Consider the following 13,691-nt stretch of genomic DNA (forward strand, 5'->3'; position numbering starts at 1 on the left):
TTCATTTGATATCCTGATTACTGGCTCTCTCGCATTGTCTGTTCCATTATCTATACATCAGGATCGTCTACTCACGTTGTTGATGTTTATTGCTCTTAAACTTGTCCTTCAAAACTGGAAAGACTTCTCGAAGCTACATGTGAGTCACTGGTGGAACTCTGTTTGTCTCCATATTCAATTTGAACGTTATATTGCAGAGCGTCATAATTCACTAACCAACTATAACAAAATGTGGTCCCTGTTACTTAATTATTGTAAAACTGACCTTTGAACTTTTCCTCTATTTGGTCTGCAGTTTGGTCCACTATTCAAACAATGAGTTGCCGTTTTGAATCACCTTGGCTTTAAAACAAGTGTTGTCACTTCCATTCTTTGTCTTGTGGTATTTGCTCCTTTTGGAAGTGAGTTGCTGTGAGTTTTGTTTCCCCCAGTTCTTCAAGGTTTATATCCTGCAGCTCTGGGTCAGGCGAGCGGCCCATCTTAGGCGTGCGTCTAGTTGTTTAGTCTCTTCCTTGACGAATATTATTGTACCTGTGCTGAAGTATATGGGCGATTATCCGTCCAGAAGGATGCGCTCGGTCAACGAGCTGACGGATCAGATATTTGAAGGCGCCTTGAAAGCAGAACCACTGAAAGATGAGATCTACTGCCAGATCCTCAAGCAACTCACGGAAAACCATGTCAAGTAAGGCCCGTGAGATTCGTGGAGTCGTGCAAAATCATTTGCAGTGGATAGAATGGCTGCTCCCATGGCACAGGCCACTCCTGAAGGCAGTGGCGTAGTGAGGATGAGAGGGGCCCGCAGCGGTGGCACCCCTCTCCCGCATTTTTATCTGCCCCTCCTCCCCACCTCCACATGCTCCTTACCCATCCCCTCCCGCCGCGCGCGCACCACTTCCTGTACCTCTGTAACATTCCTGGCGCGAACAGCAACCCCCAACCTGCTGTCGAGCCAGCATCGGCTCTTCCTCTGACATCACTTCCTAGTACTGAATAAGTTATGCCGCGCAGATGGCACCTAATATCACTTATTTAGTACGTGGATTATGTGCCATCGACTAGTATTCGAGTCCTAGCGACTTGATGAATACAGACGTAGATGGACGGGCCTTTCTTCTGCGCAGTATAAATTTGATGTTGTCGCCGTTGAAAGAGTTAAAAATTGATTCACTTTTATCCGTTCTACTACACTTAGAATTTTGTAGACCTCAATCATATCCCCCCTTAGCTACCTCTTTTCCAAGCTGAAGAGCCCTACGCTCCTTAACCTTTCCTCATATGAGAGGAGTTGCATCCGTTTCATCATTTTCATTGCTCTTCGTTGAACCTTTTATAATTCCACTGCCCTAGTGCTTCCCTCACGTAGGTATAGAGACGTTTAAATGCCTATATGGCATAAATGCGCATGAGTCTCTTTCAGTTGAAAGGAAGCTCTGGAAGGAGAGGGCGTAGGATGAAGTTAAGAGGTGACAGGCTCGGGAGTAATCGAAGGAAATTCTTTTTTACAGAAAGGGAACAGTCTCCTGGAAGAGGTGTCTGAATTTAAGAAAGCCTGGGATAGGCACGTGGGATCTCTTAGAGAGAGGAAGAGATAACGGTTACTGTGGATGGGCCATTTGGCCTTTATCTGCCATCATGTTACTATGTTTCTATAACCATAAAGCTCTATGACCTCACAATGCAGGTGTAAAGAGCCTTAGCCTATAGGAAGAGGAGATGCAAATGTTAAGAGCCTTAACCAATAAGGAGAGGAGGAGAAATTGGATGCTCTGGATAGGAAGACTGGATGGGCCATTTGGCCTTTATCTGCTATCATGTTTCTATGTTTCTATAGCCATAAAAGCTCTATGACCTCACAATGCAGGTATAAAGAGTCTTAGCCTGTAGGAAGAGGAGATGCAAATGTTAAGAACCTTAGCCAATAGGGGGGAGAAGGAGATGGTGGATGCTGCAGATGGGAGACTGGATGGGCCATTTGGCCTTTATCTGCCATCATGTTACTATGTTTCTATGACCTCACAATGCAGGTGTAACGAGCCTTAGCCTATAGGAAGAGGAGATGCAAATGTTAAGAGCCTTAGCCAATAGGGAGAGGAGGAAATAGTGGATGCTGCGGATGGGCAGACTAGATGGGTCATTTGGCCTTTATCTGCCATCATGTTACTATGTTTCTATAATCATAAAGCTCTATGACCTCACAATGCAGGTATAAAGAGCTTTAGCCTATAGGAAGAGGAGATGCAAATGTTAAAAGCCTTAGCCAATAGAGAGAGGAGGAGATAGTGGATGCTGTGGATGAGCCATTTGGCTTTTTTCTGTCATGTTTCTCTTTCTGCTATTATATTCCAGATACAGTGAAGAGAAAGGTTGGGAGCTGCTTTGGCTGTGTACCGGCCTCTTCCCCCCCAGCAACATCCTCCTGCCCCATATTCAGAGATTTCTTCAGTCTCGGAAACAGCACCTGCTCTCAGCTGACTGTGTGCAAAGGCTACAGAAAGCACTGAGGTAAAGCTCCGAAAATAGCTTGCAAAGTCTCACGATAATTTATCTTCCGGCTAGATGTCTGAACTCCGAATCGTATGCATGCATTTTTTTTGTTTTGTTTGTTTCATAAAATAAGACAGGGAAGATGTATTAACGATTAGACTTTCTCGAGAACCTTTCAGCCAAATGGAATCTCAGCTCAATTCAAGACGTAAAGAGGGAAATCGTACAACAGAGCACCTCTATTTGGGTGGCCTAGTAATGCGGGGTGAGAGTACATTCTATATGGGCACTTGAGTGACCCTATTGATACTTACAGTAGACTGAGGTGCCTGTATGAAGCAGGCACATGGATAATGTACAGTATTCTGTAAGTTGCCCGCACATCTGCCCCACCAATGGCATTTGAGTTCCTATTTGTAGAATACCACTTAGACACCCAAATGACATTTAGGCTCCTAAATGTCAGTATTTTGCACAGTTGCCCCTGAATCCCTTATGGTCAAATTGTGCACACAAGTTAATTGTTTAATGAGCCAACTGGCGCTGATAATTGGCCACCAACAAGCAATTATCACGACTTACAGGCAGAAATTAGAATTTGTGGGCCTAAATTTCCGAGCCTATTCTATAAAGTGGTGCATGTAAATTCTCATGCCCAGATCTCAAAAGGGGGCATGGTCATGGGAAGGGCGTGGGTGTTCTTCTGATGTCACTTCCTGGTCAGGAAATGAAGTCAAAGGGAGAGCTGAGGTCGGGGCAAGCAGCAGGTGAAGATTGACGAGGTGCACGGGGGAGTCTCGCAAGTCTAGGCAGCCATTTTGAACATCTTTGGACCGGCGGCAGTTCTAGCAGGGGCAGGAAAGAGTTGGGCTATTTCCTACTCCCAAAGAAGCCACAAGACCGCCAGGGATGATAAGATAGGGCATGGGGGAGTTGGGTCGGCTTCGGGGGAGGTGCCCTGGGTCCCCATTACTGTGGTATTACCGTGGCAGCAGTTCCCATTCCCACGGCATTACCATAGAACGGCCAACCACTACACGGCAATACCAGACAAATTTGACAATGCTTTCCCGTTACCACAAGAATTACCATGGTAACCACAGAATTCCCGCGGTAACAGTTACCATGTTACTCTCCAATTCAGACATTTTGCTTTGTAAGTGGGTTTTAATGAGGAAAAAGTGTTTTTAAAATGAGATTATAGGGTAAGCAGGTCTGTAAAATGTCTACAAGCTTTTGGGTACAGGGGAGGGGTTCTTTTACTTTGGTTCAGTGTTATAACATTGAGAGTTTGGGGGTTATAAGAGTACAGACCCTAGATCCGGTTTGGATGTTTGTTCTTTTTCTATCACTAATATATTGTTCATGTCAGTTTGTAAATTTTGAAATCTAAATCAATGAAAAGATTCTCAAATCAAATAAAAACGAATACAATTTGCTTTACAGAAATGGCTCCAGGAAATATCCGCCCCATCTGGTCGAGGTTGAAGCTATTCAACACAAAACCACTCAGATTTTCCACAAGGTTTATTTCCCTGATGACACAGATGAGGTAAAAACACCAAAAATAAAAAAAACTTCCTCTGGGTTCCCAGGGAGCAACTTTATAAGCTTTATAAACTGGATTTATGTCAGGATTATTTAAAATATGCTGAGACAACAGAGCTGCTTCAGGAAATTGGACTTCTGCCAGACTTATTTGATTTTGGTTTTCAATTTTTTTTTCCAGTTTATGAATTATTTTAAATTTGATTCCATTGTTTTTACCCCTATTCTTATTAACTGAATTCTATTGTTTAACGGTTCCTCCCTTCAATTCCTTTTTACATATTACTTTACATAGATGGTGCTCCTAGCTATGAAATATTCTACATGCTTCTCAAGTTCAAGTTTCAAGTTTATTTATTCTTGATGAATCGCCTATTTAAATTACTAGGCGATGTACAATAATAATAACATATATTAATAAATTAAACAAGTACAATGTTAATGTTGACATAAAAACAAATTTGTTGTTAGTTAAAATTTAACACACTTAACAAACTGAGTGTAGACATAAGTTTAAAATAATTTTGTGGGTAAGACATACAAGACATGTGTGGTTAGGAGGGGGAACAGTTACAATTTTTGATAGAAGAGAAGAAAAAACATAAAAGGGAAGAACAAAAAAAGGGGGTTATAATAACTGTTAAAAAAAAAAAAGAAAACAGGGTAACGGTTAAAAAAATAATCGATTTTTTCAGAGTCCTAAGATCCATACGCATCTTTAAAGAGAAAGGTTTTTAACGTTTTTTAAAACAATGTTAGGTCTTTAAGTTCTCTAATGTATTGTGGTAAAAGATTCCATGATTGTGGGGCCATAACTGAGAACATGTCGTGTCTTCTCTCCTCTCCACTCCTTTCCTGCCCTCCAAAGTCCTCCCTACCCTCTTCTAACCCCTTCCTCTGTAATGTCGCCTAGAGCTTGTATAGGGATGTGCGACGCACAAATGGAAGAAATAAAATAAATAAATAAATGCAAAGGAATGGAGGAGAGATTATGTATTTTTTTCCACGGTGACATTTCACATACTGAGGTGGAGCAAAACAAAAGATGCGATCTAGCGGCGAGAATGAGGCCGGTCTTCGGCTTGGCTTTGTCATTATCAAAGGGTCAGGGTGGCACTAGTTTTCACCGATACCTCCCCTCGTCACAAAATATTTTCAAATGTTTAGGTTTTTAAATACTGTTTTCACGTGCGTCCGCTGAACCACCTCCTACCATTATTAGTGGGAGTGTGGTTACATACATAACATGACAAAAATACAAATAATTAGAGTGAATGCTCCTTAATATAAACACCCAATAAATGCAATCAGGTACACATCATTCTACGAAGAGCCAGCAAGCAATTAATTAACCTGTGGAGAAAAGACCTCAGCGTCTCGTTGGATTGAACAAACAAATCCACCGGACCCAGCAGCTTCAAATATGATAATTCAAAGGTGCAGACACATCCTCGGTCATAAAAACTCCACTGATAGAGGTCCAGGGATGGAGGTCTGCAGGAGATTGGTCTGGACTCTTTATTGCCTTTAATAATAATAATTTTTTAATAATAATTTTATTCTTATATACCACCAAAGCCACGAAAGTTTACAAACAAGAAGTGCTGGACAATCAGTGCAGTGGTCACAATATAGAGATATCGAATACAAACCATGATAGTTCGAGGCGGTTTACAACGAAAGGTGTTGGACATACAGCGAAGTGGTTCCAAAACCACAAAAAAAACGAAGTAGTCACTTCAACCTGAACTATAATAATAAGAGCTCCCGCAGAATAACTATGTTCACTTTCCCCTCACTGAAATCGTGTCATCTTAAAAGATTCCTCGAACGCACCTTCTCTTTTCAAGCTTCCAAACTGAACTCATGGCTCGCCCAAATTATACTTGACGTCTCTTCATACCTCCACTTTAGAAAAAAAACTCAAAACTCTACTTTTCAATGGACCAAATCCTTAATGCTCCCCTCTTCCGCCTTAACGCTCCCCCTCTCCACATTAGAAAACAGATCGAACACTCCTCTTTGCATCAGACCAAATCCTTAACTCTCCCCTCCCCCCCTCAACACTACCCACCTTTCTTTACTTTTTCCTCCTCCTCCCCCTCCCTTCCAAGATCCCTGCCCCCTCCCTCTCATATAATATGCTCTGTTCCCCCCTCTCATAAATTCAATTGTACTCTCTTACAGCACATACCGTATGTGCTCTGTATTAGCCCTTCCTTCACTTAAATTGTCAATGTAAACTAGTTTGACCCTTCAATTGACTTGTTATGTTCTTCTTTTTTCAATCGCACTGTATGTAACTCATCTATTTGTTGTGAACCGCCTAGAACTCCCTGGGTATGGCGGTATACAAAAACAAATTATTATTATTATTATTATACAAAGTCATCGAATGCAGCTTACAGAATGGGAGAAGAGGAAGGCTAAATGATTCTTAGGTTACAAATCGATTAAACAAATTCGTTTTTATAGATTTTCTAAAATTGAAGTAGGATCTTCAATAGATTCTGCACACACCATCTGTTGAAGATCCTTGCAGTAGATAAGTTCATGTATTAATTTTGTTTTTGACTTTTTTTGTTTAAGAAGATTATCTAGAAGAGTGAAGATTTTATAATATGCTCTCTACTGATGGTAATTCTTTAACTCAAACCAAAAAAAGTGACTTGAACAGTGGAGTTTTTATGACCGAGGATGTGTCTGCACCTTTGAATTATCATATTTGAAGCTGCTGGGTCCGGTGGATTTGTTTGTTCAATCCAACGAGACGCTGAGGTCTTTTCTCCACAGGTTAATTAATTGCTTGCTGGCTCTTTGTAGAATGATGTGTACCTGATTGCATTTATTGGGTGTTTGCATACATAACATAACTTCGTACCTCTTATTCGGGTAGCCATAAGCTCAACGCGGTTTACAAAAGATTCTAAACAACAGACAGTTTAATGAGGGCAGGAAAAATGATTTGACCAAGTATTTTGAAAAAAGATAACTTTTCAATTGAGTTCTGAAATGTTTACAAGAACAAGCTGCAAGCGATAGCGATCAAAATTCCCTATCATGGGACGCCGCCTGAAATATGGAGTGTGCTCAAGAAATTTCTTGCTTTTACAGCCCTGGACTGGTGGAAAAGTAAACAGGGCATGAGATCTTCTACTAGATATACATAACATAAAATCCATTTCTAAGTTCTATGCGGTTTACAAAAGATTAGCTAAGAATACATAATAAGAGATCGTTAGGAATCTGGGAACTCAAGCTCTTTGAAAATAAGTAAGGCCTCAGCTGTCTCCTAAAATGCAAATATGAGACAGACGTCAATAGTGAAAAATTAAACTCCTTATCCCAAATTGCAGCCTGGTATGAAAGCATTCGATTGTGATATCTTTTTCATTTACAACCCTGGGCATAAATGCAAAGGGTTAAGATATGTGGCCCCTTTTGAACTCAGAATGCAAACAATTTTATTTGCTGGTCTGCCCGCAAACTCCTTTAACCCCTTCTTTCCTGGATTAGCCTTAGGAGGGTTACTTTACTTTGAATACATTTTGTCGCTCGGTCTAGACTGGTATCGCTGCCACTAGGGGGCAGTTGGCAAAATGCAATGCAGTCTCCATGTCCGCACAATAAATCAGTCTAGGCCAGAACTAGGGTTCTGAACCCAAAGGGTTACTTAAAAATAGGCTTTAAACAAAAGGCCAAAAGTCACCACCACAGTAACAGCAAACACGGTCACCCCAGGACTCTGAAATGCTAAGAGACTCCTGTATTCCCTTGTACACCTTGAGAGTTGCTATAACCACAGATATAGTCACTGCTGTCGATTTCTCTTGCGGGTTAAGGTTACCAGATTTCTTCTCAAAGAAAAGAGGGCATGTGGTCCCCCTGCCCCCGTTCTGCCCTGCCCCATCATCTCCTTTCCCGAGCTTGGGGCCGCATCTGGAAGGCCGCCCAAACATGCGCGGATGGAGCACATTGACACCGCACTTCATCGTGTCGCATCCGCACATGCTCAGAGGCCTCCAGATGTGGCCCCGAGCTCGGGAAACCCCGGTCAAACTTCCAGGGTTTGAAAATCCATCCGGGCAACCCAGACAGTCCTCTAAAATGAAAGCGTGTCTGGGTTTTCCCGGGCATCTGGTAACCCGACGTGTGGTCCTCGTTCCCTGTTGTTCTGTATTCCATACTGCTCACTTCTCTTTAGAAGCATCAGTGTGCTGCTTCCCTGTTTCCAACTTACATTCCAGAGCGGGTTCAAAATGCCTCAACAATCCTGTCACTTCTCGCCACTCCTTTTCTCCTACTAGCACAATGGCAGGGGCTACCCAAAGCACTGGCGTAGCAAGAGGGTGGCGCCCCTCCCCCATCTCCACCCCTTCCCCACCCCCTCTTGCCGTGAGCGTGACGCTTCCCTTCCCTCCTTCCCGGACCTCTTGAACATTCCTGGCACAAGCAGCACCCCCCCCCCTCCCAACCTGCTGTCTCGCCAACATCACTTCCTGGGTGCGGGTCCAGGAAGTGACATCAGAGGAAGAGCCGACACTGGCGCAACAGCAGGTTGGGGGTTTGCTGCTCGCAGCAGGAAAATTACAGAGGTACGGGAGAAGGGAAGTGGTGGGGGAACGGGGAAGGAGCGGGGGGGTGGAGCCTGTGCCCTCACCAAAACAACGCCACTGAGCCAAAGTCCTTGATCCTGTCACAGAAAGGGTCCAGTGGCTGGGGAATCAGAGCCAAAGTCCCTTTCCCTCACTGTGTGATATGATGGCTGGGGGAACAGGAGCCAGAGAAAGAAAGAGAGAGAGATTTCAAGCACAACTGGAGTTTTATATTTGTAGCAGGATACCAAATGTCCCTTCGTATGGAGTAGATGTCCAAAATGTAGACTTTATTGAAGATGCAGTCATAAATTCCACATAATAAAATGTCTAGGACCCATAAGATGGGAACTGTGGACCCAACATGGTCCGTGTTTCGACGACCCTGTCTTCCTCAGGGGGCCCTATGAGTCCTAAGTCAAAGAACGTGGATCAAAGGCTGAGAACAGTCCTGCTCGAGAGCTCTATGCGATAGACATTTTATTATGTGGATTTTATGACTGCATCTTCAATAAAGCCTGCATCTTGGACATCTCCACAGTGCTTTTGTTTTTGGTTGCTCTTTGATTCTGTGGAGTACCAGGGTCAATTTCTGTTTGGTTGTCCTTCGTATGGAGTTACAGGTGGAACAAAATCTTCGCTGCTGTCCGCCGAGTCCCTGCTTCAGAGAATAGCTTGTTTAGGGATACACAAAACCCTACATACAAGAGATCAGTCAGTTCCTCCTCCTCCTCCCAAGTGGTTTCAGTTAAAAAGGATGTCGGAGAGAGATGTTGGACCTGCAGGGAGGAGGAGAGAGAAGGGAAGAGAAAGAGAGATGTTGAACCAAGGGGATGAAGGAAGAGGAAGTGAAATACTGAACACAGCAAAGGGAGGGGATGAGAGACACATTGGTGTGAGGCAGTGGAAAGTCAAATAAGTCAATTGTAAGTGCTTAAATTAGCCTCGACCTGAGGAAGATTTAGTGAAACATGATCGTGTCGGGAGAGGCATTTAACAATTGCTAAGATAAGTGTTTATATTTACATATAATATTAAAAGGATATAAAAAATAATTAAAAAAATATATAAATAAATGATCCGGTGAAGATGAAGGCTCATGAGGATCATATGAATATTCAACATAAGTTAATAGAGGAGTGAATTTATTATTGAGACTGACTTTGAACCCCATGTCAAGAATAGCCTGTGAATATTGATCTCTGGAACTTTTTTTGCAGGCTTTTGAAGTGGAGTCTAGCACTAAAGCCAAGGACTTCTGTCAGGACATTGCCACCAGGCTGCTACTGAAATCGCCCGAAGGCTTCAGCCTCTTTGTAAAAATCTCTGATAAGGTTTGGAGCTAAGTAGTGATACCATATCCAAAGTATGAAGCAATTCCCTTCTTGCATTAAGGCAGGGGTGTCAAAGTCCCTCCTCGAGGGCCGCAATCCAGTCGGGTTTTCAGGATTTCCCCCAATGACTATGCATGAGATCTATTTGCATGCACTGTAACATAGTAACATAGTAGATGACGGCAGATAAAGACCCGAATGGTCCATCCAGTCTGCCCAACCTGATTCAATTTAAATTTTTTTTTTTTTTCTTCTTAGCTATTTCTGGGCGAGAATCCAAAGCTTTACCCGGTACTGTGCTTGGGTTCCAACTGCCGAAATCTCTGTTAAGACTTACTCCAGCCCATCTACACCCTCCCAGCCATTGAAGCCCTCCCCTGCCCATCCTCCTCCAAACGGCCATACACAGACACAGACCGTACAAGTCTGCCCAGTAACTGGCCTAGTTCAATATTTAATATTATTTTCTGATTCTAAATCTTCTGTGTTCATCCCACGCTTCTTTGAACTCAGTCACAGTTTTACTCTCCACCACCTCTCTCGGGAGCGCATTCCAGGCATCCACCACCCTCTCCGTAAAGTAGAATTTCCTAACATTGCCCCTGAATCTACCACCCCTCAACCTCAAATTATGTCCTCTGGTTTTACCATTTTTCTTTCTCTGGAAAAGATTTTGTTCTACGTTAATACCCTTTAAGTATTTGAACGTCTGAATCATATCTCCCCTGTCTCTCCTTTCCTCTAGGGTATACATATTCAGGGCTTCCAGTCTCTCCTCATACGTCTTCTGGCGCAAGCCTCCTATCATTTTCGTCGCCCTCCTCTGGACCGCCTCAAGTCTTCTTACGTCTTTCGCCAGATACGGTCTCCAAAACTGAACACAATACTCCAAGTGGGGCCTCACCAATGACCTGTACAGGGGCATCAACACCTTCTTCCTTCTACTGACTACGCCTCTCTTTATACAGCCCAGAATCCTTCTGGCAGCAGCCACTGCCTTGTCACACTGTTTTTTCGCCTTTAGATCTTCCGACACTATCACCCCAAGGTCCCTCTCCCCGTCCGTGCATATCAGCTTCTCTCCTCCCAGCATATACGGTTCCTTCCTATTATTAATCCCCAAATGCATTACTCTGCATTTCTTTGCATTGAATTTTAGTTGCCAGGCATTAGACCATTCCTCTAACTTTTGCAGATCATTTTTCATATTTTCCACTCCCTCTTCGGTGTCTACTCTGTTAGAAAAAATTGGTATCATCTGCAAAAAGGCACACTTTTCCTTCTAACCCTTCAGCAATGTCACTTACATACATATTGAACAGGATTGGCCCCAGCACCGAACCCTGAGGGACTCCACTAGTCACCTTTCCTTCCTTCGAGCGACTTCCATTAACCACCACCCTCTGGCGTCTGTCCGACAGCCAGTTTCTGACCCAGTTCACCACTTTGGGTCCTAACTTCAGCCCTTCAAGTTTGTTCAACAGCCTCCTATGAGAAACTGTATCAAAGGCTTTGCTGAAATCCAAGTAAATTACATCTAGCATATGTCCTCGATCCAGCTCTCTGGTCACCCAATCAAAAAATTCAATCAGGTTCGTTTGGCACGATTTACCTTTTGTAAAGCCATGTTGCCTCGGATCCTGTAACCCATTAGATTCAAGGAAATACACTATCCTTTCTTTCAGCAACACTTCCATTATTTTTCCAACAACTGAAGTGAGGCTCACCAGCCTGTAGTTTCCTGCTTCATCCCTGTGACCACTTTTATGAATAGGGACCACATCCGCTCTCCTCCAATCCCCAGGAATCACTCCCGTCTCCAGAGATTTGTTGAACAAGTCTTTAATAGGACTCGCCAGAACCTCTCTGAGCTCCCTTAGTATCCTGGGATGGATCCCGTCTGGTCCCATCGCTTTGTCCACCTTCAGTTTTTCAAGTTGCTCATAAACACCCTCCTCCGTGAACGGCGCAGAATCTACTCCATTTTCTCGTGTAACTTTGCCAGACAATCTCGGTCCTTCTCCAGGATTTTCTTCTGTGAACACAGAACAGAAGTATTTGTTTAGCACATTTGCTTTCTCGTCATCACTCTCCACATATTTGTTCCCAGCATCTTTTAGCCTAGCAATTCCATTTTTTATCTTCCTCCTTTCACTAATATACCTGAAAAAAATTTTATCTCCCTTTTTTACATTTTTAGCCATTTGTTCTTCCGCCTGTGCCTTCACCAAACGTATCTCTCTCTTGGCTTCTTTCAGTTTCACCCTGTAGTCCTTTCTGCTCTCCTCTTCTTTCTTTGTATGCTAATAGATCTCATGCATATTCATTGGGGAAATCCTGACATCCCGAATGGATTGCAGCCCTCGAGGAGGGACTTTGACACCCCTGCATTAAGGGCAGACCTTTTCACCCATTGTATGACATGTGAGAGCTGGATACTCTGCAATATGTTACTTTATAGCATGTGTTGATGTGATACTCTGGTACTGAAAGCAGTAGGATGAAATTCTCTGGTATGGTACTTCATGGCATATGATGATAGAGTACACTTCTCCCTCCGTATTCACGGTTACATTACATTAGTGACTTCTATTCCGCCTGTACCTTGCAGTTCTAAGCGGATTACAGTGTAAGATAGCTGGACATTTCCAGGAAGTTACAAACAACAGTATAAGATAGCTGGACATTGCCAGGAAGTTACTATTTACAGTATAAGATAGCTGGACATTGCCAGGAAGTTGCCATTTAGGGGATGATTACACAGTAGATGCAGGGGACGCTTATATAGTGGATGCAGGGGAATTACAGATAAGGGGCATTGAAAAGTAAGGTAAGGGGGAGAGTTAGGATCACTAGAAGGGAAGAAGAGGTTTAGGGTTGGTTTCTTGAAAGGGGGGTTAAAAGTAGAAGGGAGGAGGTTAGCTGGTAGTTTGCATGGAGGGCGGAGGAAGAGAGGGGGGGGACATGTTTCAGCATTCGCGGTTTCGATTATTCACGGTTTTTAGCTTTCTGGCTCCTCCCCCCAAATTACATCAGCTTGCATAGAGAAATTTCCGATTCCAAGCGTTTGCAGAGAAAATCGCTGATTCCCAGCGCTTTCTTCACTGTGTTTTGCCTCTCCTTCAGGAACACGCCAGGTCTCCCACCATGTTATTCGCTGTTTCACCATATTCACAATGGGTTTTTGTTTTTATAGAAAACAGTGAATAACATATGAAAAACTTATTCGCGGTTTTTAGCTTGCTGGCTCCTCCCCCCAAATTATATCAGCTTGCATAGAGAAGTCGCCGATTCCAAGTGTTTGCAGAGAAAATCGCCGATTCCAGACACTTTCTTCACCGTGTTTTGCCTCTCCTTCAGGAACAGGCCAGGTCTCCCACCATGTTATTCGCTGTTTCACCATATTCATGATGTTTTTCTAATAGAAAACAGCGAATAACATATGAAAAAGTTATTCACGGTTTTTCTGTATTCGCAGGTCTGTTAATCCCCTCTCACAGCGAATACAGAGGGAGAAGTGTACTCTGGTACTCTATGTAGTGGGATAGTATTCTATGGTATAGGACTGTATAGTTAGGGTCACCGGATTTTACTCAAGTAACATCCGGACCCATGGCCACGCCCTAGGCCCACACGGTCCTGCCCTGTTCCACCCAAGTCACGCTCCGTTCTGCCCCAACCCCACCCCATCAACCCGTTCTCTTGCTCAGGAGCTGCGTTGCGAGGG

General features: G+C 43.4%; 2 protein-coding genes across 5 annotated transcripts in view; one reads left to right on the forward strand and one right to left on the reverse strand.

The window, feature by feature from the left end:
• Positions 1–13,691, forward strand: part of MYO7A (myosin VIIA) — a 274,560-nt gene that overhangs the window by 240,394 nt on the left and 20,475 nt on the right. For all 4 annotated transcript variants that reach the window (XM_033948255.1, XM_033948254.1, XM_033948252.1 and 1 more), the window contains 4 exons: positions 532–685; positions 2,350–2,505; positions 3,934–4,039; positions 9,851–9,964. In XM_033948255.1, the coding sequence (XP_033804146.1) occupies positions 532–685; positions 2,350–2,505; positions 3,934–4,039; positions 9,851–9,964 (530 nt within the window). The remainder of the gene's footprint in view (positions 1–531; positions 686–2,349; positions 2,506–3,933; positions 4,040–9,850; positions 9,965–13,691) is intronic.
• The window catches only part of GDPD4 (glycerophosphodiester phosphodiesterase domain containing 4), a 114,019-nt gene continuing 109,364 nt past the window's right edge, over positions 9,037–13,691 (reverse strand). Inside the window, exon 16 of the mRNA XM_033948261.1 lies at positions 9,037–9,409. Coding sequence (XP_033804152.1) covers positions 9,375–9,409 — 35 coding nt within the window. The 3' untranslated portion in view covers positions 9,037–9,374. The remainder of the gene's footprint in view (positions 9,410–13,691) is intronic.

Source organism: Geotrypetes seraphini, chromosome 6 (assembly GCF_902459505.1).
Source record: "Geotrypetes seraphini chromosome 6, aGeoSer1.1, whole genome shotgun sequence".
In the NCBI taxonomy this organism is placed as follows: Eukaryota; Metazoa; Chordata; class Amphibia; order Gymnophiona; family Dermophiidae; genus Geotrypetes; species Geotrypetes seraphini.